Source organism: Trachypithecus francoisi, unplaced genomic scaffold (assembly GCF_009764315.1).
Source record: "Trachypithecus francoisi isolate TF-2019V2 unplaced genomic scaffold, Tfra_2.0 Lachesis_group16, whole genome shotgun sequence".
Taxonomy (NCBI): domain Eukaryota; kingdom Metazoa; phylum Chordata; class Mammalia; order Primates; family Cercopithecidae; genus Trachypithecus; species Trachypithecus francoisi.
Genome location: NW_022681461.1, coordinates 92594693 through 92622491, shown reverse-complemented (window position 1 = coordinate 92622491; position 27799 = coordinate 92594693). Strand labels below are relative to the sequence as shown.

At 42.7% G+C, this 27799-nt stretch overlaps 1 protein-coding gene across 1 annotated transcript; it reads left to right on the top strand.

Annotated features, from left to right (window-relative positions):
• The first annotated feature begins 5204 nt into the window (after positions 1–5204).
• FAM205C (family with sequence similarity 205 member C) lies at positions 5205–19124 on the top strand. Its single transcript, XM_033238188.1, is given in 5 exon segments — positions 5205–5399; positions 5891–5936; positions 6470–6530; positions 14739–15232; positions 18553–19124. Coding segments are annotated over 5 exon segments (1032 nt in total). The 5' UTR covers positions 5205–5255; the 3' UTR covers positions 18840–19124.
• The last annotated feature ends 8675 nt before the right edge of the window (positions 19125–27799 follow it).

Here is a 27799-nt window from a genome sequence, read left to right as displayed (position 1 = left end):
GAGTAAGTTTTGATAGTTTGTGTCTTTCAAGTAATTTGTCCAGTCTTAGTCCATTTTGTGCTGTTATTACAGAATACCACAGATTGGGTAATTTATAAGGGCAGAATTTATTCTCTCACAGTTCTGGAGGGTGGGAAGGTACCAGCATTTGACGACGGCTTCCTTGCTGTGTCCTCACGTGGAAGAAGGGCAGAAAAGTAGAAGAGAGAGAACCCACTCCTGCAAACCCTTTTTATAGTGGCATCAATCCACTCTGTTCTCATGACCTAAAACACCTCCCAAAAGCCCCCACGTCCCAACACTGTTACACTGGGGATTAAGTTCCCAACACATAAAGTTTGGAAGGAACACATTCAAACCATAGCAGTTGTCAATTTATAGACATTAAAGTTGTCAATTTTTTTGTTGTCAATTTATAGACATTAAATTTTTCACATTATTATTGTTATTGAGACAGGGGCTTACTCTGTCACCTAGACTGAAGTGCAGTGGTGAGATCTCAGCTTGCTGCAACCTCCACCTCTCAGGCAAAAAGCGATCCTCCCACCTCAGCCTCCTGAGTAGCTGAGACTACAGGTGCACACCACCATGCCCAGCCAATTTTTATAGTTTTTATAGAGATGGAGTTTTGCCATGTTGCCCAGGCTGGTCTCAAACTCTTGAACTCAAGTGATCCACCCACCTTAGCCTCCCAAAGTGCTGGGATTACAGGCATGAGCCTCTGTGCTTGGCCTTCACATTAATCGATTGTCCTTTAAATATCTTTGGAATTTTGGTGAGTCACCTCTCTCATTCTCAATATTGGTTATTGGTCTGCTCTCTTTTTTCCCAAAGTTCCTATGACTTTTTAAAACATGAAGGACCCTGGCCTTGCTGAGGCTCCCACCTCTGAGTGATGGTGTTTTGCTTGGCATAAATTGTATTCAAATTTCTTAACCAGGCTCCTTGAGTTCCCCATGGTGTCCATAAGTGGAGTCAATGCCTCTGAAATTCAATCAAATTTTGAGCGTGAGGGGAGGAACATAGTTTCTTCAGAGTCTCAAATATAAACCCATAGCTCAGTGCCTTCTTGCTTAAGGGTTATTTTTGATACTTATTTAATATACAGGTTGCTGGACCCTGCACATAGAGATTCCAATTCATTAGTCTGGAGTGAAACCAGGAAATCTATATTTTTAACAAGCTCCCGAGTGATTCTGATGTAAGGCTGGGATTGAGAGCCCACTGGAGAAGAAAACCTTTGAAAATTCCTGTCAGGGTAGAGATGTCACAGGACTAGGCGTATTGGGTGGGCATGTGCTGCCCTCTAGTGTCTCTGGCTGCCATCTACCGTTACTCCCCACACTCCTGCATTGGGTAGTAATCCGCTGTGTGAGCTCTGGTGGTTCTGCTGCCTGACACTGCTCTGAGGCTTCCTGCCCAACTCCCTGGAAATTCTAGCTCTTGGGCATTAACAAAGGTGCTCATATATAAAAGTGTTGCCGCTGAGTCGCAGCAACTATGCATCTCTGTCCCCGGCACCTTGGTATATTTAAGATATTCGCTAGTATTTTCTGAGTATGAGACACAGCGAAGCTCTTTCGTAAGGCTTGTGTGGAGGGACAAGTCTCACATCAGTGGCATGTCAGTCACATTTTTCTTTACAAGGTGATAGGACCCATGGTACATATGAACTGGTAGCCATGAACAGTTCCTTGAAGAAATTCTATTGCGATCATTGTGGCTCTGCAGCATTATAATGAAAGCAGGGTCTGGCTTAAAGCAAGTTTTCTAGAAACAAATGAAGAAGAACCCTTGATAGTTGTGCAGCCCTCCAGCATCCACAAAGGCTTTTCATGTACTTCATCTCCCTTGTTTGCTATTTGCTCTCAACTACAAGGCAGGAAGGGCAAATGTGATGATCCATGCCCACATCGTGAGAAATGTCAGGCTTAGCTGTGTTCATTACATGAATGTGCCCTTGTTTAGGAAGACACTGATCCCACTGTCCTGTCCGCACAAGCACCCTTGTCGATGAGCCCCAAACCAGTAAATAAACCTATGCTAAAGGCCTAATCTGCAAAAAGGCATGAGACCATTTTTGGCTCAGCCCTTTGCTCTAATTCCTCAGCTCTGAGACAGAGGAGCAAGGGCCAGGAGAATTGCTGGAGCAGAGTTTTCAGTAGACAGTTTTAATGTCTTGGTCAGAGGGCAGAGGCTGCGGGTTATCTGTGAGGTAAGTAGTGCACCAGTAGGAGCAGGTGCAGGATTTGCAGAATGTGGTGATTTTGCCGGGGGCAAGAGGTCAAGGCTAATGGGTGATAGAACTGTTACAGCCCCATAGAGGGTGGCAGCAGCTGGTTAAGTAGGAGTAATAAAAGTAATGAAGGATCCAGGCTACTTTGCAGGTATGTTGATAACCTGCTACTAAACAGCTGACTCAAACTGCCTTTTAATTGATTTTTGTTAACCTTTCATTGAGCATTCTTTGGTTGAAAAAGTCTTCTCATTCCTGTATTATGGAATTTGCAAGTTCAGGGCAGATGTTGAAATAGCTCAAATTCATCCAATTTTCAGGCAGGGCTCTTCTTAAATTATCCTTAATATGAAGATCTATTTTCCTTTTGTAGGTATAAGAAGGACATTTAAGAAAAATGTTCAGTAATGCAAATCAAAACTGCAATGTGATACCGCCTTACTCCTGCAAGAATGGCCATAATCAAAAAATCAAAAAACAGTAGATGTCGGCATGGATGTGGTAATCAGGGAACACTTTTGCACTGCTGGTGGGAATGCAAACTAGGACAACCACTATGGAAAACAGTGTGAAGATTCCTTAAAGAACTAAAAGTAGAACTACCATTTGATCCAGCAATCCCACTACTGGGTATCTACTCAGAGGAAAATAAGTCATTCTAAAAAGATACTTGCACACGCATGTTTATAGCAGCACAATTTGCAATTGCAAAAACGTGGAACCAACCCAAATGCCCATCAGTCAATGAGTGGATAAAGAAACTGTGGTGTATATATATATGAGATGGAATACTACTCAGCCATAAAAAGGAATGAATTAATGTCATTTACAGCGACCTGGATGAGACTGAAGACTATTATTTTAAGTGAGGTAACTCAGAAATGGAAAACTAAACATCATATGTTCTCACTGATATATTGGAGCTATGAGGACGCAAAGGCATAAGAATGATACAATGAACTTTGGGGACTTGGGAGGAGGAGTGGGAGAGGGCGAGGGATAAAAGACTACAAATAGGGTACAGTGTACACTGCTCAAGTAATGGGTGCACCAAAATCTCACAAATCACTAAAGAACTTACTCATGTAACCAAACACCACCTGTTCCCTAATAACCTATGGAAATAAAAAAAAAAAGAGAAAAATGTTCACTAATCCATTTGTTTGTCAAATCATTTTCAGAATATTTTTCCTTATAGCTAGTTCAAAAAGAAACCCTTGTGCTAATGAATTTTTTGGTTGTTTTTAAGTTATGATAAGATATGCTTAACATAAAATTTACCATTTTAGTTATTTTTAAGTGTACAATTCAGTGCCATTAAGGGTATTCACTTATGAATAAGATGGTTGTATTCATCACCCCAAACAGAAACTCCTGTACCCATTAAACAATAACACTTGATTTCCCCCTTCTCCAGCTCCTTCCCCAGCAAAAGGTTGGCTTTTGCTTCTTGTGAATGCCTTGTCTTTGAAACTAGATATTTAAGAATCTTGAAAGCAGGTATGCAACACAACCCAAATGTCTTTGTACTCTTCACGCTGCCCAACTTAGGGTTAAGCACGTACTGAGTGCTCACTATTCCTGTCTGGTGGAGGAACGAATGCTGGAGAAAGGATCAAATACCCTTTTCAGAGTCTCGGCTCACTGCAATTTGTGCCTTCTGGGTTCAAGTGATTCTCCTGCTTCAGCCTCCTGAGTAGCTGGGATTACAGGCGCCCACCACTACGCCTGGCTAATTTTTTGTATTTTTAGTAGAGACAGGGTTTCACCATGTTGGCCAGGCTGGTCTTGAACTCCTGACCTCAGGTTATCCACCTGCCTCAGCTTCCCAAAGTGCTGGGAATACAGGCGTGAGCCACTGTACCCAGCCCCTTTTCAGAGATTTTGAGCCTAAGAGCAACCACTCTTATCAGGGCAAGAACTTCTCAAGGAAACTCAGAAATCCTAGGGTGTTCGGGACATGCCATAATATTGATCGGGGTCATGAAGTTAACATTAATGTGAGAATCAGTGGGCATAGGAGAGGTAGATCCTAGGGTTGAATGAGGGAAAATCCTGCTCTGCCTAAAGTTATTCAAATTCAGATTTTCATAAAACACTCTTTCAGGCAAACATTCCGACCATGGTGGATTCAACCAAAGAGCCACAAGTTTGTTGACCTTAATCGAAAGTTTTGCCAATAACTCACCTCCATGAATAGGCTAGATGCTATAAAATCTGTAGAGGTGATTCTGGAAAATCAAGCCTTGTATAGAGCTCCAGAAGTGAGCATCATTCATTTGCCTCCTTGAAAGGCAGTGCTTACAATCTCTGCTCACCCATGTCAGGCTGGACCACACAGATTGGGAGGAGTCCTTCTTTAACTCTCAGAAAGTTATTTAAAAGAACAACAGCTTTGTCCTTTCCTTGACACGTCATACACTGCCCTCTTTCTGGACCTCTCTGTACTGACCATATATCATTGCTGGTGACATTAAAAATCGGTTTCCAAGATTTAACAACATGATGCCTGCCCTATCCTCTGTTTTTGTTGTTGTTGTTGTTGTTGTTGTTGTTGTTATCTTCCCAGTACAGATGATGTAGTTTATGGAGTTCCTCTGATCTACCCACTGTCTCTCTTATAGGGCATGTAGTGTATATAGACTCGGTTTTATAGGGATAGGTGTCAGGCCATTGTAGCAAAGGAGCAAGCTGAGCCATAAGGGTATAGAGAGTAGCGTGAACATGAAAAGGTACATGCTGCCCATGACCTTGGTATCTTTTGCCCCAGGCTCTATAGCCCATACAGAGCACCAGACACCCTCATCTGAACATTGAATCACCACAGTAAGCCTCTCCAAAAACAGACAAAGGTCTGTGATGCTATCCCTGCCTTGTGGAACAGGAGGGCTTTGTGATGTGGTCTGGTGGTTTGGATCCCTCTTCTGTGAGGCAGAAATGATGAGGTGTAGAATCTGGAGGTATTAGGTTCCAAGACAGTGAAAGACTAGGGAGAAGGATGGCTAGTGAGGTTTAGATCATGTTGAGCCCTACCTTTGTTTTGTGGGATGTTGGATATCCCTTATACACCTATGGATCCATCTGCATTATTGCATTAATTATTTGGCAAGTGAAAAAGAGCCGCCAAAAATTAAGGTTGGGACCTAACAGGAGCTGTTGCCAGGTAGGGAAACACTATGACCATGGCTAAATTGATGTGCCTCAAACAAGATTTTATCACCCAGCTTTCTCTTGTTACTGTTAGCCCTTGCTTTTTTAAGGGGGTTTCCTCACTGGATACCAGAAGAACTCCCAATTCGGGTGATTATTCTGGTTGGCGGCTTTTTAGGGCCATTTGATGGCTGAACTCCTTTGGCTTCTAGACCCACCCATCCTTTAATCTGTTCCACTTTTCCTCCCGTCTCATCCTAAAGTCCCCACAGAACTTATGAAAGGAATGAGGGCGGGAGGCATGGAGTATGGAAGAGCCTGAAAGGGAGTCAGAAATAAGCAAATAAGGAAACTCTTGGGGTGAAAAAGAATACAGAAAGGAAAGAAGAGTATATAAAATTGGAACACAGAAAAAGATTGGGAAATCTTTATGAGTTTTGTTTCATTTTAGATATGGGAAAAAATGGTGTAGCAGCTTTACATTCTAATGTTTTTGTCTTTAAGTGTCACCGAAGAGTCCAACAAAAGTCTGGAGATAGAACATCAAGAGGTAAAGTCCCAGTCTCTCCTCTGATTCGCTTCTACTGTGGGTGAGGTTCCCATGGATCCTGACCCCACTATGACCCCTGCTGCTAAGAGCCAGGTGCTCTAACCACTGCAGACTCTAGTACCCCCTTAGGGACAATTTCTCATGGAAGACTTCCTTGGGTGGAAAATCAGAGCCTAGGGACATTTTAAAAATTCTCTATCTTATCCTCCTGAGAATAAAGAAGGAAGAAGTAGGGCATAAGTCCTCAACTCTGTAATTTACTAGTTTTACAAACCTGTGGAACTCACTTCAACTCTCAGTCTTGTTCTCCATAAAATGGGCATGTGATGAGCCTTCCTCACTCCCAGTGTGATGGTGAAGAACAAATGAGGTACAGAACAACACATTGTGAACAGTTAAGTTGTACACAGATGTGACTTAGTGTTCTGACTCTTGGGGTTTTCAATATCCTCTCATTAAAAGGCCTTCAACTTCTTATAGGATGTTCCTGAATCCTCTCCAGTTCCACATAACACTATCTTCTGTTTCCTCAGCTAGGAGAACTTCTCAGGAAGAAGCCAAGAAGTTGTGGAAGCTGCTCTTTCTCATGAAAAGGTAATCTCTTGTTCTCTGCAGTCTCCCAGCTGCTAGTCTGGTCTGTGATCATTTCTCAGCTTGGCTTGGGGTAGAGATAAGAAGAGGGATAATGGGAAGATGGCCGAATAGGAACAGCTCCAGTCTCCAACTCCCAGTGCGAGCGACACAGAAGATCGGTGATTTCTGCATTTTCAACTGAGGTACTGGGGTCATCTCACTAGGGAGTGTCGGACAATTGGTGCTGGTCAGCTGCTGCAGCCTGACCAGCGAGAGCTGAAGCAGGGCGAGGCATCGCCTCACCTGGGAAGCGCAAGGGGGAAGGGAATCCCTTTTCCTAGCCAGGGGAACTGAGACACACAACACCTGGAAAATCGGGTAACTCCCACCCCAATACTGCGCTTTAAGCAAACGGGCACACCAGGAGAATATATTCCACACCTGGCCGGGAGGGTCCCACGCCCACGGAGCCTCCCTCATTGCTAACACAGCAGTCTGCGATCTAACCGCAAGGTAGCAGCGAGGCTGGGGGAGGGGCGCCCGCCATTGCTGAGGCTTAAGTAGGTAAACAAAGCCGCTGGGAAGCTCGAACTGGGTGGAGCTCACAGCAGCTCAAGGAAACCTGCCTGTCTCTGTAGACTCCACCTCTGGGGACAGGGCACAGATAAATAACAACAACAAAAAAGCAGCAGAACCTCTGCAGACGCAAACGACTCTGTCTGACAGCTTTGAAGAGAGCAGTGGATCTCCCAACACGGAGGTTGAGATCTGAGAAGGGACAGACTGCCTGCTCAAGTGGGTCCCTGACCCCTGAGTAGCCTAATTGGGAGACATCCCCCACTAGGGGCAGTCTGACACCCCACACCTCACAGGGTGGAGTACACCCCTGAGAGGAAGCTTCCAAAGTAAGAATCAGACAGGTACACTCGCTGTTCAACAATATTCTATCTTCTGCAGCCTCCACTGCTGATACCCAGGCAAACAGGGTCTGGAGTGGACCTCAAGCAATCTCCAACAGACCTACAGCTGAGGGTCCTGACTGTCAGAAGGAAAACTATCAAACAGGAAGGACACCTATACCAAAACCCCATCAGTACGTCACCATCATCAAAGACCAGAGACAGATAAAACCACAAAGATGGGGAAAAAGCAGGGCACAAAAGCTGGAAATTCAAAAAATAAGAGCGCATATCCCCCTGCAAAGGAGCACAGCCCATCGCCAGCAACGGATCAAAGCTGGTCAGAGAATGACTTTGACGAGATGAGAGAAGAAGGCTTCAGTCCATCAAACCTCTCAGAGCTAAAGGAGGAATTACGTACCCAGCGCAAAGAAACTAAAAATCTTGAAAAAAGAGTGGAAGAATTGACAGACTAATTAATGCAGAGAAGGTCATAAACGAAATGACAGAGATGAAAACCATGACACGAGAAATACGTGACAAACGCACAAGCTTCAGTAACCGACTGGATCAACTGGAAGAAAGAGTATCAGCAATTGAGGATCAAATGAATGAAATGAAACGAGAAGAGAAACCAAAAGAAAAAAGAAGAAAAAGAAATGAACAAAGCCTGCAAGAAGTATGGGATTATGTAAAAAGACCAAATCTATGTCTGATTGGGGTGCCTGAAAGTGAGGGGGAAAATGGAACCAAGTTGGAAAACACTCTTCAGGATATCATCCAGGAGAACTTCCCCAATCTAGTAGGGCAGGCCAACATTCAAATTCAGGAAATACAGAGAACGCCACAAAGATACTCCTCCAGAAGAGCAACTCCAAGACACATAATTGCCAGATTCACCAAAGTTGAAATGAAGGAAAAAATCTTAAGGGCAGCCAGAGAGAAAGGTTGGGTTACCCACAAAGGGAAGCCCATCAGACTAACAGCAGATCTCTCGGCAGAAACTCTACAAGCCAGAAGAGAGCGGGGGCCAATATTCAACGTTCTTAAAGAAAACACTTTTCAACCCAGAATTTCATATCCAGCCAAACTAAGTTTCATAAGTGAAGGAGAAATAAAATCCTTTACAGATAAGCAAATGCTTAGAGATTTTGTCACCACCAGGCCTGCCTTACAAGAGACCCTGAAGGAAGCCCTAAACATGGAAAGGAACAACCGGTACCAGCCATTGCAAAAACATGCCAAAATGTAAAGACCATCGAGGCTGGAAGAAACTGCATCAACTAACGAGCAAAATAACCAGTTAATATCATAATGGCAGGATCAAGTTCACACATAACAATATTAACCTTAAATGTAAATGGACTAAATGCTCCAATTAAAAGACACAGACTGGCAAACTGGATAAAGAGTCAAGACCCATCAGTCTGCTGTATTCAGGAGACCCATCTCACATGCAGAGACATACATAGGCTCAAAATAAAGGGATGGAGGAAGATCTACCAAGCAAATGGAGAACAAAAAAAAGCAGGGGTTGCAATCCTAGTATCTGATAAAACAGACTTTAAACCAACAAAGATCAAAAGAGACAAAGAAGGCCATTACGTAATGGTAAAGGGATCAATTCAACAGGAAGAGCTAACTATCCTAAATATATATGCACCCAATACAGGAGCACCCAGATTCATAAAGCAAGTCCTTAGAGACTTACAAAGAGACTCAGACTCCCATACAATAATAATGGGAGACTTCAACACTCCACTGTCAACATTAGACAGATCAACGAGACAGAAAGTTAACAAGGATATCCAGGAATTGAACTCATCTCTGCACCAAGCGGACCTAATAGACATCTCTAGAACTCTCCACCCCAAATCAACAGAATATACATTCTTCTCAGCACCACATTGCACTTATTCCAAAATTGACCACATAATTGGAAGTAAAGCACTCCTCAGCAAATGTACAAGAACAGAATTATAACAACTGTCTCTCAGACCACAGTGCAATCAAACTAGAACTCAGGACTAAGAAACTCAATCAAAACCGCTCAACTACATGGAAACTGAACAACCTGCTCCTGAATGACCACTGGGTACATAACGAAATGAAAGCAGAAATAAAGATGTTCTTTGAAACCAATGAGAACAAAGATACAACATACCAGAATCTCTGGGACACATTTAAAGCAGTGTGTAGAGGGAAATTTATAGCACTAAATGCCCACAAGAGAAAGCAGGAAAGATCTAAAATTGACATTCTAACATCACAATTAAAAGAACTAGAGAGGCAAGAACAAACACATTCAAAAGCTAGCAGAAGGCAAGAAATAACTAAGATCAGAGCAGAACTGAAGGAGATAGAGACACAAAAAACCCTCCAAAAATCAATGAATCCAGGAGTTGGTTTTTTGAAAAGATCAACAAAATTGACAGACCGCTAGCAAGACTAATAAAGAAGAAAAGAGAGAGGAATCAAATAGACGCAATAAAAAAGGATAAAGGGGATATCACCACCGACCCCACAGAAATACAAACTACCATCAGAGAATACTATAAACACCTCTACGCAAATCAACTAGAAAATCTAGAAGAAATGGATAATTTCCTGGACACTTACACTCTCCCAAGACTAAACCAGGAAGAAGTTGAATCCCTGAATAGACCAATAGCAGGCTCTGAAATTGAGGCAACAATTAATAGCCTACCCACCAAAAAAAGTCCAGGACCAGATGGATTCACAGCTGAATTCTACCAGAGGTACAAGGAGGAGCTGGTACCATTCCTTCTGAAACTATTCCAATCAATAGAAAAAGAGGGAATCCTCCCTAACTCATTTTATGAGGCCAACATCATCCTCATACCAAAGCCTGGCAGAGACACAACAAAAAAAGAGAATTTTAGACCAATATCCCTGATGAACATCGATGCAAAAATCCTCAATAAAATACTGGCAAACTGGATTCAGCAGCACATCAAAAAGCTATCCACCATGATCAAGTGGGCTTCATCCCTGGGATGCAAGGCTGGTTCAACATTCGCAAATCAATAAACGTAATCTAGCATATAAACAGAACCAAAGACAAGAACCACATGATTATCTCAATAGATGCAGAAAAGGCCTTTGACAAAATTCAACAGCCCTTCATGCTAAAAACGCTCAATAAATTCGGTATTGATGGAACGTACCTCAAAATAATAAGAGCTATTTATGACAAACCCACAGCTAATATCATACTGAATGGGCAAAAACTGGAAAAATTCCCTTTGAAAACTGGCACAAGACAGGGATGCCCTCTCTCACCACTCCTATTCAACATAGTGTTGGAAGTTCTGGCTAGGGCAATCAGGCAAGAGAAAGAATCAAGGGTATCCAGTTAGGAAAAGAAGAAGTCAAATTGTCCCTGTTTGCAGATGACATGATTGTATATTTAGAAAACCCCATAGTCTCAGCCCAAAATCTGCTTAAGCTGATAAGCAACTTCAGCAAAGTCTCAGGATACAAAATTAATGTGCAAAAATCACAAGCATTCTTATACACCAGTAACAGACAAGCAGAGAGCCAAATCAGGAATGAACTTCCATTCACAATTGCTTCAAAGAGAATCAAATACCTAGGAATCCAGCTTACAAGGGATGTAAAGGACCTCTTCAAGGAGAACTACAAACACTGCTCAGTGAAATCAAAGAGGACACAAACAAATGGAAGAACATTCCATGCTCATGGATAGGAAGAATCAATATCGTGAAAATGGCCATACTGCCCAAGGGATTTATAGATTCAATGCCATCCCCATCAAGCTACCAATGACTTTCTTCACAGAATTGAAAAAAAACGGCTTTAAAGTTCATATGGAACCAAAAAAGAGCCCGCATTGCCAAGACAATCCTAAGTCAAAAGGACAAAGCTGGAGGCGTCACGCTACCTGACTTCAAACTATATACAAGGCTACAGTAACCAAAACAGCATGGTACTGGTACCACAACAGAGATATAGACCAATGGAACAGAACAGAGTCCTCAGAAATAATACCACACATCTACAGCCATCTGATCTTTGACAAACCTGAGAGAAACAAGAAATGGGGAAAGGATTCCCTATTTAATAAATGGTGCTGGGAAAATTGGCTAGCCATAAGTAGAAAGCTGAAACTGGATCCTTTCCTTACCCCTATACGAAAATTAATTCAAGATGGATTAGAGACTTAAATGTTAGACCTAATACCATAAAACCCTAGAAGAAAATCTAGGTAGTACCATTCAGGATATAGGCATGGGCAAGGACTTCATGTCTAAAACCACCAAAGCAATGGCAGCAAAAGCCAAAATTGACACATGGGATCTAATTAAACTAAAGAGCTTTTGCACAGCCAAAGAAACTACCATCAGAGTGAACAGGCAACCTACAGAATGGGAGAAAATTTTTGCAACCTACTCATCTGACAAAGGCTAATATCCAGAATCTACCAAGAACTCAAACAAATATACAAGAAAAAAACAAACAACCCCATCAAAAAGTGGGGAAAGGATATGAACAGACATTTCTCAAAAGAAGACATCCATACAGCCAACAGACACATGAAAAAATGCTCGTCATCACTGGCCATCAGAGAAATGCAAATCAAAACCACAATGAGATACCATCTCACACCAGTTAGAATGGCAATCATTAAGAAGTCAGGAAACAACAGGTGTTGGAGAGGATGTGGAGAAATAGGAACACTTTTACACTGTTGGTGGGATTGTAAACTAGTTCAACCATTATGGAAAACAGTATGGCGATTCCTCAAGGATCTAGAACTAGATGTACCATATGACCCAGCCATCCCACTACTGGGTATATACCCAAAGGATTATAAATTATTCTACTACAAAGACACATGCACACGTATGTTTATTGCGGCACTATTCACAATAGCAAAGACTTGGAATCAACCCAAATGTCCATGAGTGACAGACTGGATTAAGAAAATGTGGCACATATACACCATGGAATACTATGCAGCCATAAAAAAGGATGAGTTTGTGTCTTTTGTAGGGACATGGATGCAGCTGGAAACCATCATTCTTAGCAAACTATCACAAGAACAGAAAACAAAACACCGCATGTTCTCACTCATAGGTGGGAACTGAACAATGAGATCACTTGGACTCGGGTAGGGGAACATCACACACTGGGGCCTATCATGGGGAGGGGGGAGGTGGGAGGGATTCCATTGGGAGTTATACATGATATAAATGATGAATTGATGGGTGCTGACGAGTTGATGGGTGCAGCACACCAACATGGCACAAGTATACATATGTAACAAACCTGCACGTTATGCACATGTACCCTAGAACTTAAAGTATAATAAAAAAAGAAAAAAAAAGTGACCCTGGTGGTCATTTTAATATTTTTGAATTTATTTGAAGTTTACAGGTAGACATTGACAATTTTAGCCCTTAATTTGCCATCACTGACACCAACTAATTGATAGTGATGAGCTTTGTGGCTTCAAGATATAAAAACAGGAGTGACTGACATAAGTAAGGACGCATAAATGGACAAAAATGATACTAACTTTAAAAATTCTCAGAGACTATGGAGTACGTTTATGATATTAATAATGGTATATTTTCTCATTTATACAGAAAATATAGTAACAGAAATTATTAGTGTTAACCAGGAATAATAATATTGAAGTACTATTCTCAATGATGTATCCTGGATGGAATCATTATAAATCTATATTATCTTAATTGAATAGAACATATCTTTTGAGGATACTCTTTTACATGTTCTGGTTATTTTTTTCACGACCTTAGAAGGTTCCATTTTCTCACTGGCTTCAGTTGAATTCCTGTTAAGTTACTAAAAGACTCTCAGGTTTTAAAACTGAAAGATTCTCTTAAATTTTAATACCGGAACAAACATTTACTGGGAGCTGATTATGTTCTAGGCATTGTCTTAACCTAATGTAGGCAATTAAGGTTAACGTTGCATCTTTCTTAGATGGTTGATAGGTGCAGCAAACCACCATGGCATATGTATACCTGTGTAACAAACCTGCATGCTCTGCACATGTATTCCAGAACTTAAAGTAAAATAAAAATAAAAAAAATCATATTTACTTAAAAAAAAAAAAAAAAGAAGAGGGATAATGGATGGGAGGGAGACATACACAGTGGAGGCTGGTTCGCTAGTTGATAGAGTTGCCAGGTCACGGGGGCTGGGCCAGACATCTCAAGAGGGAAGGTCACCCAATTCTGCTTTGGGCTAGGTCACAGTAGTTCTAGAATTCAGGCTGGTACTAGTGTATAATTCATAAAAGACTCTATACGGGGTTGCATTCAGCCATGAGACAAGCTGTTCAGTCAAGAGGAATGGATTTTGCATAAAGAAGTCATCCTGTCTTATTCTTTATTCTCTCTCCTCTGAGTCTGACTGGACTCTGCTGACATTACCTCCACTGGCTCTGTCAGTACAGAGATAGCCCTCAGATGGCAGCCTATCATCTTAACCATTTCTTAAGATTTCTAGAGAACAGGATTGAGTCCCAAAAGACGTTGGGTATATCAGCAGGGACACCAAATAGCCTTCAGAACACAGAGGTTCTATATGAACTTCAAGCCCAAATACCAGGCTTTGGGTTTCTTAGCTTCAAATGAGACTGATCTATGTTCTAACTGGTGATGCCCCATCAGCTAACCACCTGGCTCCATTCTCCCAGTTCAGCTTTTCAACACGGTCAACAGAGAACTGACCGCAGCTCCCAGCCTTCTCTGAGGGCCATGCCATCCCATGGGTTGTCTGAAGCCTTGCCCAACAAGCTCCAGACTGTCAGCCCAGCCCACCTTGCCGAATGGCTTTTTCTTTTTATTTTCTTTTTTCTTTTTTCTGAGACAGAGTTTCACTCTTGTTGCCCAGGCTGGAGTACAATGGCACATTCTCAGCTCACTGCAAGCTCTGTCTCCCGGGTTCCAGCGATTCTGCTACCTCCGCCTCCTGAGTAGCAGGGACTACAGGCATGCACGACCATGCCTGGCTAATTTTTGTATTTTTAGTACAGACAGGGTTTCACAATGTTGACCAGGCTGATCTCGAACTCCTGACCTCAGGTGATTCACCCGCCTCAGCCTCCCAAAGTGCTAGGATTACAGGCGTAAGCCACTGTGTCCGGCCTCCAAATGGCATTTTCTTAGAAAGAAAAGCAGAGAGGTAGACAACAAGACAGTGTAGGCCCCAGGATTTTCAGGACTGGGAAAGGACAATGCCAACCCCAGCCCACACTTTTCTGAGAAGGCAGAGGTCACTCCATCATTAATGTTTGTCATGTTTCTCTTCCCAGCCAGGGCTGGCTTCCTCAGGAAGGAAGTGTGCGGCGAATTCTGTGTGCAGATCCCTGCTGCCAAATTTGCAATGTTATGGCTCTGGAGATTCAGCAATTGCTGGCGGGTGAGAACAACCATATCTCCCTGACTTCACAGGGGCCATCACAGGGCTCCTCTTGCCTAGGGGCTTTGTCTACGTCTAATGTGTCTTTTGAGCATAGTCAGGATCTGGGTTCCCCGAAATCCAAAGAGCTTTCACTGGCATCTGTAACTCCAACACTGTCACAATTAATGGATCAGAAAACTTTAACCCAGTCAGCTGCCCAGTCAGCTGGTGCAGACAGCGTCCAAGATTCCTGGGCTGATCACTTTCAGCGAGGACAGAGATCGCAAGTCCCAGCTGTGTCCCAGGTCATGGGATCTCTGTCTTCAAACTTTGAGAGGCCTGGAATTCCTCTGAGCCAGCAGGAGAGGAAGAAAAACAACTCCAAATTTGTCCTGGAGAACTAAGGTCAGCAGCCCTTGAATACTAGATTGCCTTTCTTTCCCTGAACCCAGAGCTCCTAAACCTCAAACAACACCCTATGACCCTACATTCCTTTCAAATGCTATTGCAATGTCCAAAAAGTCCTGAGGAATCTCCAAGTACAAGGATATTGTTGGCCAGGCAAGGTGGTTCACACCTGTAATCCCAGCACTTTGGGAGGCCAAGGCAGGCAGATCACGAGGTCAGGAGATTGAGACCATTCTCACTAACACAGTGAAACCCCATCTCTACTAAATATACAAAAAGAAATTAGCCGGGCGAGGTGGTGGGCGCCTGTAGTCCCAGCTACTCAGGAGGCTGAGGCAGGAGAATGGCGTGAACCCGGGAGGCGGAGCTTGCACTGAGTCGAGATCGGGCCACTACATTCCAGCCTGGGTGACAGAGCGAGACTCTGTCTCCAAAAAAAAAAAAAAAAAAAGGAAAAGGATATTGTTTCACATATTCCCACATTTGAGGTCTCCCAAGATCTGTGGAGGAGTTCCTGTGGCAGCTTATACCACACCACTTCTAATTTTCCAAAGGATGGAAAACAGACAAACAGCCATTTCTTTCACCCTGAACGCTATCTCTAAGGCTTCTGTCGAACAGATGAGCTTCCATCTCCTTGACTCATGGGAGGCTAGCTGGTCCACCTAAACTTTCAGGGTTTTTGAAAGATCTCCTATGGACTCAGAGCAGAAAAATTACTCTGAACAAATCCCAACTCCCATGGCTCTAGCTCCACCCTCTCCCCTCTTTCAACTTCTAAGTGGCCTCTGTCCATTGCCTGGGGGATGCACTGAGGCCTCAGTGTACCACATCGCATAGCTACCTTACTGTGGTTTCTCTTTTCTGCACATTACTGTCTGCCTTTAGAGATCCCTGGTCTGCCTTTAGAGATCTCCAAAACAGGGGAGCCCTTGGCCTTTCCTCTTCAATGATTTCTCCTTCACCTCTGTACTAATTAAAATCCCCCATCCTTCCCCTTCTTTCCCCCCACATTCTCCATCTGACCATGGACAAACCCAGATCAATGTCCTGTATCTGACTTCGGCTAAGTGAAAGCCTTGGAGTGGCACCTGCTGTAGAGGCAGCTCCAGCTTCAGTGGAGTTTGCCAGCTGTTGTCCAGAGACCTCTGTAGATCCAGGAAATAAACAATGTAAGTCCTGAGACATGTTGCAGCCTTTCCCACTAGATCCAGGACCCTCTTTGATTGGTGAAGTCCATTTTAGTCCTCAAGAGGGAGGTAGCATTCTCCTAGACCATGCCCAGAGGCTGCTGGAATTCTACCTCCAGGAGCAATTGAAACAGAGGGTTGATTTGCCATTGCTGGGACCTGATCCAAAAGATCCAGCAGTCTATCCAGTTCCTCCTGTGACCTGATGACCAATAATCCCTGCCCTGGAGCAGCACAACCCTGACCTATGTGGGTCTTCCCAACATGCAGCACCAGAGGCCAGTGGGAATAGTGGCCTGCTCTAATCCACTGTGGCAGGAGGGCCAGTCTGCAATTGTTTCCTCAGGCCAAGGTCATGTTGCAGAGCCACATAGATTACAAATATGGGAAGATCTGCTAGGGCATTGTCCCTGCCCACATCTGCCATTGTTGGGACTACAAGTCACTGGGTCTGCAGTATTCCAAAGGCCTGGGCAGCAACTTGGTGCCCCTGTCCTCTGAGAAGCAAACACCTGGACCTGGAAGTGACACATATCAGCCCCTACACAGATCAGGAAGGGACACTCTGAATATTGAGAGCCCTTGACCAGCAGCAACAGGCCTTACGAGATGCTGTTACTGATGATCCTGAGCTCCTCAGACCCTGTACCAGGAAGCCACTGAGAAACTTGAGACAATTTTGGCCTTTCTGTCAGGGCTGCCTGCTCTCTATTATGTGGCTCTTTCCAGGGCTGTGGTCCAGGCACTCATTCATGAATCCACAATCACAGATTGAGCCCATCAGAGCCTCTGACTCAGTCTCATCCGAACAGCAAAGTGTAAGTCCTGGGCCATGCTTTCAAAACACCAATGAGGCTTGTGTAGATAATGTACAAGTGTTCTGGGCTAAAATACAAGCTGATGGAGATGGTACCACTAGAGAGGCAGACAGATCCTCACAGGCCCTAATCATTCAAGGCACCCATCTTGGCCAAACTAAATTTTTACCTGAAAAATAAATTCCTCGAGATACATTTGGGAAGTCCCATAAAGACAAGGGAATTCAGGGAACAAATTTTGACCATCCCAAAGAATCTCCACTCAGGGATCCTTTAGGAGTCTAAAGATTGCTAAACCAAGGGAAAACCTTGCTCCAGAAACTCCATATCCCACCAGGCATCCCATGTGCCCCAGATCCAGAATGGGTTGGCCTGAAAGAACAGCTTGCAGCTGAACCAAAGACAGTGCAGCAGAGCTACAAGTGATCTAGTTCCTGAGCAGTACCCCATGCCCACTGGGATTCTGGGATCTCACACCCAGTGGGGGTATAACAGAGGCCCAGGTACTTTCTGTTCAGCTGGAGGCTGGAGTCAACAACCCAGCCTGGAGGGCCCTGAACCTCTTAGACCAGGTCTTTGCAAAAGTGAGGACAAGTCCCTACTTCGGCAGAGAAAACAGACAACCCAGTGACATTCGATGATGTTCAAAGCAGCTGGGAATCATAGAGAAGGGGGTATCTGGACAGCATTGGAGCTCTCCCCAGCCAGAGAGAGCACCCTTTCTGCCGAGGTTCAGGGGCGAACAGGGGCACATCTAAGCAGAACTCCAGAGCTCACAATTTGCCAAATATATCTCCAGGATCTTTCTCAGGTAAAACTTTAGTTTAGCTAAGATGGTTGCCTTGAGCAGGGACTAGCAAGGATCTGTCTGGATCTGCGGAGTCCCATTTTCATCTTCTCAGTACTGGCTATTGCTCCTTCACCAGCTTCTCCCTAACCTTGAGTTGTAAGAGCATCCTCCAGGATTACTTGGGGGCAAAAGACCAGATAAGAATAATTTGCAAAGCTGTTAGAGTAAGCTGAATAACCTCATCCAAACAAGGATTTCTGAGAATGCCAAACCTGGAGTGCCCAGAGCTTAAGGGCCAACTTACTGGGCCATTAATTGCTGGGCCGAAATTTTGCAAGTACAGTATTTGAAGGGGTAAATATTTTTCAGATTCAAAGTTTTCAGGGTCAAATGGTTCAGGGCCATGTTTTACAGGGCAAAATTTGCAGGGTCAAAATCTGCAGGGCCACACTTTCTAGGAATAAGAGTTGCGGGGTCTGGTAAGGGGAGTCCATACTTACAAGAGCATCATCCTTCCAGAAGCTCCAGAAGTTAGCTTGGATAACAAGATGAAGCTGTTTCTGCACTGGATTAACCCTGAAATGAAAGATCGAAGGCATGAGGAATCCATTCTCCTTTCTAAGGCTGAGACAGTGACCCAGGACAGGACAAAAAACATTGAGAAGAGTCCAACTGTCACCAAATATCATGTGTGGGGAGCTACAACAGAGAAGACAACAGAGGACCCTGAGGCTCAGCCTCCTTCTACTGAGGAGGAAGGCCTGATCTTCTCTGATGCCCCCCAGTGCCTAAATAATCTGCTCTAGCAACACTCCCTTCAGTCCAGCCAATCCTGGGTCCTGTGCCACTCCTACAAATGTTCCAAACTCTGTCCTCAAATGACTTGTGCCACTCAACCAGGAAATCTATCCCAGGTCTCAACTCACCTCAGCAGAAGGCACTGGTTTATGCAAGAATACCCATTATAAGAAAAAGGAGTTCATAGGTTCCTGAACCTCTGCATCCCCCTGAAAAAGGCTTTCATTGCCATTTCCATTAACATGCAGGTGAAGCAGGGCATTCTCCAAATATACTTTGTACCTTTAAGCAAAGAGCCACCTGTTTGTGCCTCCTCATTTTCAGTGTAGTATATGATAGAGAGAGTAAAGGACCTAAAAAGTACTTCTTATGTGGTATAGAAGCTTAAATCACATTTTATTTCAGATGGGTCAGCATTCCACATGAATCCTCCCAGCCCCACCCTAGAATGTGGACAAAGGGACTTGAACAGAGAAGAAAGGCCCTTGTTTTAGGTGCACTGAAGGTGAAGGTCAGGCTTGAATTCTATTGTCCCATTGTGTTTTGGGTTCAGAGGATCAACATAGACATGACGATAGTATAAGAAACAGTGGCCAGGAATCTAATGCATTTTTGGCCCACAGGCAAAATTCATTGATGACTTCTATACAGTAGATGCTCACAACCTGCAGGGAAGGTCCTTTAGAGTGCCATGGTGCACCTTCCTTTAGGAACGCTTACCAAAAGCACACAGCTAATGTGACAGATGTCAAAACCAGATGATAGAATCTCCCTGTCTTTTCCCTGTTGTTATTGAGATCTTTAAGGGTAACCCACCTGAGAGCCCACTCTAGTCCTGTTGCCTGTTCCAACCTCCATTGCCTTTCATTTGCATGGAACGAATGCTGCCTAGAATGAAGACTAGTTGATGAAGAGATCCCTAAAAGGGTCAAAATAAAAACAACTTTGGGCTGAGTCTTGCATTCAACAATTCAAATATTCAAGTACTTGCTGTGTGTCGAGCACTGTGCCAGGCACTACAGAGACAACAGTGAACAATACACAGGCCTTGTCTCATAAAGCTCATGAACTCTGGGATAGACAGTCATATAAAAAGTCATTAGAAGCAATAAGATGAAAGTACATAGGAGGGCACTTAATCTAGTTTTGGGGGATGTTCATGGAAAGTTTCCTAGAAGAGATGATATGTAGGTTGAGTTCCAAAGGATGAGTAGGCGTTAGTTGGGAAGGAGGTAGGGAGTAGAGAGGCGTCCCCAGCCTGAGAGGACAACACGAACAGAGGCATGGTGTCAAACAACAGCATGCTGTGTCAGAGAATAGTGACTCACTGGAAAAACTCCTGTATAATAATTTAAAAAAAAACACAGTAAAATATTTAAGGGATCAGAATGAGGTTGCCAAGCTGGAGAATGAATGGCATTCATTCACCCATTCTTCATTCCTTCAATAAATATTGAGCACCTATTATATGCCAGGCACTTTTATAGGCACCAGGAATACAGCAGTGAACATAAGAGGGAAAAAAAATCTGCTCTCTCAAGGAGCTTACGATGGGAGCATGCCTGGGAGGAAGAGAAAAGAAGTATAAATTAAAAACATAGTATATAGAAGGTGACCAGATATATGTAAAAAATAAGGGTAATGGGATTAGAGAAGACTTGAATGGGAGTATAGTTTTAAATAAGAAGCTCAGGGCAGGTCTCACTAGGAAATCAACATGTCAGCAAGGACTTGAGGGTGATAAGAGAGTAAGCCACATGGGTAAATGAGGAAGAGCATTCTGGCCAGAAATTATAGCTAATGCAGATGCCTGGAGGTTGGCGATTGCCCAGTCTGTCAGAAGGAACAAGGAAGCCAGTGAACCTAAAGCAGAGTAATAAAGGAATAAAGGGAGAAAGTGGTAGAGGATGACTCCAGAGTGGTAAGGGGCCACATGGTATAAGGCCTGGTAGGAAGCCAGCAAGGAAGCTAGCTCTTACTTTGAGTAAATTGGGGGCTATTAGGGAGTCTGCTTAGATCTGACTTATATCTTAAAAGGATCACTTAGGTCATGGTGCTAAAAATAGAGCATTGGGGGTATAGATTAGAGTAGAAGCAGGGAGATTTAGTTTTAAGGTTACTTCAGTAATTACAGCAGCAGAGGAGATTACAGGCATTTAGACTCTGGGTTCATTTTCAAGGTAGAGACAATAGGATTTACTGATAGATTGGATGTGGACAATTAGAGAAAAAAAATGTCAAGGATGGCACCAAAGTTTTTGCCCTGAACAACCGGCAGGACGAAGTTGCCATTAATTGATGTGGGAAATACTGACATTGGAGTAGGTTTGGTGTTACTGGGTGATGGTGGGAGAAGGGGAGTCAGGAGTTCACATTTGTATTGTTTGAGATGAATGTATGTTGCTTAAATGAAAGAGATCTAAGGACTGGTCTTCGGGACTCTTTAATGTTAAAAGATTGAGAAGAGGAGGAAGAACCGGTAGGCAGAGGAGACTGAGACACAGCAGCCAGCAAGACAGAAGGAAAGCTAGAAGAGCAGCATACTGGAAGCCAAGAAACAAAAGTGTTTCAAGGAGAAGGTGACCAATGGAATGACAAGTTGCCAATCAGTCAATTAATATGAGGACTTATAGTTGATCATTAGATTTAGCAATATAGAGATCACTAATGGCCCTGAGAAGAATAGCCTCAGGTGAGTAATGGAGGAACGGACACGACTGAAAGAAAGTGACTCAGAAGGGTCACAGCAGCATCAGGTGGGAATCTGGGGTTAATGTGCATACATCTTGGTTTAGGGTGGGTGGAGCAGGTCCTTCCCATGCTCCCCTATAGGCTCCTACATGCCCCCCAGATTTCGATTATGGTAATTTCAGGCAACAGGCCACCAGGATTGCTTAACTTTTGTACCTGCTCACCCCAGCAGGAAAGTCATAGAATATGCTGAGTGCAGAAGTAAATGTGGAAGCATCACTTTGCTTTGTTCAGTCCTGTCATGCCACCCTCTTGTCACCCTCCAGGGACTGGGAATCCCTGAGCAGGAGCAGAAACTTGCTCTGCTCAACATTCCATGTTGTTGGAGATCCTCAGACACCAGGGCTCAGTTATCTCCACTCATTCACTCAAATTCTAGTCCCTCTCCTCTATGGGGCTTGGGGTAAAAGTCTAGAGGGACTAGAAAACATCCTCTGCTCCTAAATTTCCACATGCTCTGAGTCTCATCCTCTTTCAGCAGCCTCATGATCCTTTAGTTAACCTTCCCATCATCGCCCTATATTTGTCCTTGCCTGTCCAGGCTGAATCCCTGGAAAGACGTTAATACTGTATGAACACAGTAGTAAAAAAAAGCCGTTATAAAAATACTCATATTGTGTTCTTATTTTTAAAAAATTATTTTTTTAAATACTTTAAGTTCTAGGATACATGTGCACAACGTGCAGGTTTGTTACATATATATACATGTGCCCTGTTGGTGTGCTGCACCCATTAACTTGTCATTTACATTAGGTATATCTCCTAATGCTATCCCTCCTCTCTTCCCCCACTCTATGACAGGCCCTGGTGTGTGATGTTCCCCACCCTATGTCCAAGTGTTCTCATTGTTCAATTCCCACCTACGAATGAGAACATGTGGTGTTTGATTTTCTGTCCTTGTGATAGTTTGCTGAGAATGATGGTTTCCAGCTTCATCCATGTCCCTACAAAGGACATGAACTCATTCTTTTTTAGGGCTGCATAGTATTCCATGGTGTATATGTGCCACATTTTCTTAATCCAGTCTATCATTGATGGACATTCGGGTTGATTTCAAGTCTTTGCTATTGTGAATAGTGCTGCAATAAACTTACGTTTGCATGTGTCTTTATAGCAGCATGATTTATAGTCCTTTGGGTATATACCCAGTAATGGGATAGCTGGGTCAAATGGTATTTCTAGTTCTAGATCCTTGAGGAATCGCCACATTGTCGTCCACAATGGTTGAACTAGTTTACAGTCCCACCAACAGTGTATAAGTATTCCTATTTCTCCACATCCTCTCCAGCACCTATTGTTTCCTGACTTTTTAATGATTGCCATTCTAACTGGTGTGAGATGGTATCTCATTGTGGTTTTGATTTGCATTTCTCTGATGGCCAGTGATAATGAGCATTTTTTCATGTGTCTGTTGGCTGCATAAATGTCTTCTTTTGAGAAGTGTCTGTTCATATCCTTCATCTACTTTTTGATGGGGTTGTTTGACTTTTTTCTTGTAAATTTGTTTAAGTTCTTTGTAGATTCTGGATATTAGCCCTTTGTCAGATGGGTAGATTGTAAAAATTGTCTCCCATTCTGTAGGTTGCCTGTTCACTCTGCTGGTAGTTTCTTTTGCTATGCAGAAGCTCTTTAGTTCCATTAGATCCCATTTGTCTATCTTGGCTTTTGTTGCCATTGGTTTTGGTGTTTTAGACATGAAGTCCTTGCCCATGCTTATGTCCTGAATGGTATTATCTAGGTTTTCTTCTAGGGTTTTTATGGTTTCAGGTCTGATATTTAAGTCTTTAACCCATCTTGAATTAATTTTTGTATAAGGTGTAAGGAAGGGATCCAGTTTCAGCTTTCTACATATGGCTAGTCAGTTTTCCCAGCACCATTTATTAAATAGGGAATCCTTTCCCCATTTCTTGTTTTTGTCAGGTTTGTCAAAGATCAGATGGTTGCAGATATGTGGTATTATTTCTGAGGGCTCTGTTCTGTTCCATTCGTGTATATCTCTGCTTTGGTTCCAGTACCATGCTGTTTTGGTTACTGTAGCCTTGCAGTATAGTTTGAAGTCAGGTATCGTGATGCCTCTAGCTTTGTTCTTTTGGCTTAGGACTGTCTTGGCAATGTGGGCTCTTTTTTGGTTCCATATGAACTTTAAAGTAGTGTTTTCCAATTCTGTAAAGAAAGTCACTGGTAGCTTGATGGGGATGGCATTGAATCTATAATTACCTTGGGCAGTATGGCCATTTTCACGATATTGATTCTTCCTATCCATGAGCATGGAATGTTCTTCCATTTGTTTATGTCCTCTTTTATTTCGTTGAGGAGTGGTTTATAGTTCTCCTTGAAGAGGTCCTTCACATCCCTTGTAAGTTAGATTCCTAGGTATTTTATTCTCTTTGAAGCAATTGTGAATAGGAGTTCACTCATGATTTGGCTCTCTGTTTGTCTGTTATTGGTGTATAGGAATGCTTGTGATTTTTGCACATTGATTTTGTATCCTGAGACTTTGCTGAAATTGCTTATTAGCTTAAGGAGATTTTGGGCTGAGACGATGGGGTTTTCTAAATATAAAATCATGTCATCTGCAAACAGGGACAATTTGACTTCCTCTTTTCCTAATTGAATACTCTTTATTTCTTTCTTCTGCCTGACTGCCCTGGTCAGAACTTCCAACACTCTGTTGAATAGGAGTGGTGAGAGAGGGCATCCCTGTCTTCTGCCAGTTTTCAAAGGGAATGCTTCCAGTTTTTGCCCATTCAGTATGATATTGGCTGTGGGTTTGTCATAAATAGCTCTTATTATTTTGAGATATGTCCCATCAATACCTAGTTTATTGAGAGTTTTTAGCATGAAGGGCTGTTGAATTTTGTCAAAGGCCTTTTCTGCATCTATTGAGATAATCAGGTGGTTTTTGTCTTTGGTTCTGTTTATATGATGGGTTACGTTTATTGATTTGCATAAAATCAAATCAATAAAATCAAATCAATCAATATTATTGATTTGCAACCAGACTTGCATTCCAGGTGTGAAACCAACTTGATTGTGGTGGATAAGTTTTTTGATGTGCTGCTGAATACAGTTTGCCAGCATTTTACTGAGTATTTTTTCATCAATGTTCATCAGGGATATTGGTCTAAAATTCTGTTTTTATTGTGTCTCTGCCAGGCTTTGGTATCAGGATGAAGCTGGCCTCATAAAATGAGTTAGGGAGTATTCCCTCTTTTTCTCATTAGGACTATTCCAATCAATATTGGAATAGTTTCAGAAGGAATGGTACCAGCTCCTCCTCGTACCTCTGGTAGAATTCGGCTGTGAATCCCTCTGGTCCTGGACTTTTTTTGTTTGGTAGGCTATTAATTATTGCCTTAACTTCAGAGCCTGTTACTGGTCTATTCAGAGATTCAACTTCTTCCTGGTTTAGTCTTGGGAGGGTGTATGTGTCCAGGAATTTATCCATTTCTTCTAGATTTTCTAGTTTATTTGCATAGAGGTGTTTATAGTATTCTCTGATGGTAGTTTGTATTTCTGTGGGATCGGTGGTGATATCCCCTTTATTATTTTTTATTGTGTCTATTTGATTCTTCTCTCTTTTCTTCTTTATTAGTCTTGCTAGCAGTCTATCAATTTTGTTGATCTTTTAAAAAAACCAGCTCCTGGATTCATTACTTTTTTGAAGGGTTTTTTGTGTCTCTGTCTCCTTTAGTTCTGCTCTGATCTTAGTTATTTCTTGACTTCTGCTAGCGTTTGAATGTGTTTGCCCTCCCTTCTCTAGTTCTTTTAATTGTGATGTTAGGGTGTCAATTATAGATCTTTCCTGCTTTCTCTTGTGGGCATTTAATGCTATACATTTCCCTCTACACACTGCTTTAAATGTGTTCCCCAGATTCTGGTATGTTGGATCTTTGTTCTCATTGGTTTCAAAGAACATCTTTATTTCTGCCTTCATTTCGTTATGTACCCAGTAGTCATTCAGGAGCAGGTTGTTCAGTTTCCATGTAGTTGAGCAGTTTTGAGTGAGTTTCTTAGTCCTGAGTTCTAGCTTGATTGCACTGTGGTCTGAGAGACAGTTTGTTATAATTTCTGTTCTTTTACATTTGCTAAGGAGTGCTTTACTTCCAACTATGTGGTCAATTTTGGAATAAGTGTGATGCAGTGCTGAGAAGAATGTATATTCTGTTGATTTGGGGTGGAGAGTTCTGTAGATGTCTATTAGGTCTGCTTGGTGCAGAGTTGAGTTCAATTCCTGGATATCCTTGTTAACTTTCTGTCTCGTTGATCTGTCTAATGTTGACACTGGGGTGTTAAAGTCTCCCAATATTATTGTGTGGGAGTCTAAGTCTCTTTGTAGGTCTCTAAGGACTTGCTTTATGAATCTGGGTGCTCCTGTATTAGGTGCATATATATTTAGGATAGTTAGCTCTTATATTGTTGAATTGATCCTTTTACCATTATGTAATGGCCTTCTTTGTCTCTTTTGATCTTTGTTGGTTTAAAGTCTGTTTTATCAGAGACTAGGATTGCAACCCCTGCTTTTTTGTGTTTTCCATTGGCTTAGTAGATCTTCCTCCCTCCCTTTATTTTGAACCTATGTGTGTCTCTGCATGTGAGATAGGTCTCCTGAATACAGCACACTGATGGGTCTTGATTCTTTATCCAATTTGCCAGTGTGTGTCTTTTAATTGGAGCATTTAGCCTATTTACATTTAAGGGTAATATTGTTATGTGTGAATTTGATCCTGTCATTATGATGTTAGCTAGTCATTTTGCTCATTAGTTGATACAGTTTCTTCCTGTCATCGATGGTCTTTACAATTTGGCATGTTTTTGCAGTGGCTGGTACCGGTTGTTCCTTTCCAGGTTTAGAACTTCCTTCAGAAGCTCTTGCAAGGCAGACCTAGTGGTGACAAAATCTCTCAGCATTTGCTTGTCTGTAAAGGATTTTATTTCTCCTTCACTTATGAAGCTTAGTTTGGCTGGATATGAAATTCTAGGTTGAAAATTCTTTAAGAATGTTGAATATTGGCCCCCACTCTCTTCTGGCTTGTAGAGTTTCTGCTGAGAGATCTGCTGTTAGTCTGATAGGCTTCCCTTTGTGGGTAACTTGACCTTTCTCTCTGGCTGCCCTTAATATTTTTTCCTTCATTTCAACTTTGGTGAATCTGACAATTATGTGTCTTGGAGTTGCTCTTCTTGAGGAGTATCTTTGTGGCATTCTCTGTATTTCCTGAATTTGAATGTTGGCCTCCCTTACTAGGTTGGGGAAGTTCTCCTGGATAATATCCTGAAGAGTGTTTTCCAACTTTGTTCCATTCTCCCTGTCATTTTCAGGTACACCAATCAGACGTAGATTTGGTCTTTTCACAAAGTCCCATATTTCTTGGAGGCTTTGTTCATTTCTTTTTACTTTTTTCTCTAAACTTCTCTTATTGCTTCATTTCATTCATTTGATCGTCAATCACTGATACCCTTTCTTCCATTTGATCGAATTGGCTACCGAAGCTTGTGCATGCGTCATGTAGTTCCCATGCCATGGTTTTCCGCTCCATCAGGTCATTTAAGGTCTTCTCTATGCTGTTTATTCTAGTTAGCCATTCATCTAATCTTTTTTCAAGGTTTTTAGCTTCTTTGCGATGGGTTCGAACATCCTCCTTCAGCTCAGAGAAGTTTATTACCTATCGTCTGAAGCTTTCTTCTCTCAACTCATCAAAGTCATTCTCTATCCAGCTTTGTTCCATTGCTGGTGAGGAGCTGCCTTCCTTTGGAGGAGAAGAGGCACTCTGATTTTTAGAATTTTCAGCTTTTCTGCTTGGTTTCTCCCCATCTTTGTGGTTTAATCTACATTTGGTCTTTGATGATGGTGACATAGAGATGGGATTTTGGCGTGGATGTCCTTTCTGTTTGTTAGTTTTCCTTCTAACAGTCAGGACCCTCAGCTGCAGGTCTGCTGGAGTTTGCTGGAGGTCCACTCCAGACCCTGTTTGCCTGGGTATCACCAACGGAGGGTGCAGAACAGCAAATATTGCAGAATGGCAAATGTTGCTGCCTAATCCTTCCTCTGGAAGCTTCGTCTCAGAGGGGCACTCAGCTGCATGAGGTGTCAGTCGGCCCCTAGTGGGAGATGTCTCCCAGTTAGGCTACTCAGGGGTCAGGGACCCACTTGAGGAGGCAGTCTGTCCGTTCTCAGATCTCAAACTCTGTGCTTGGAGAACGACTACTCTCTTCAAAG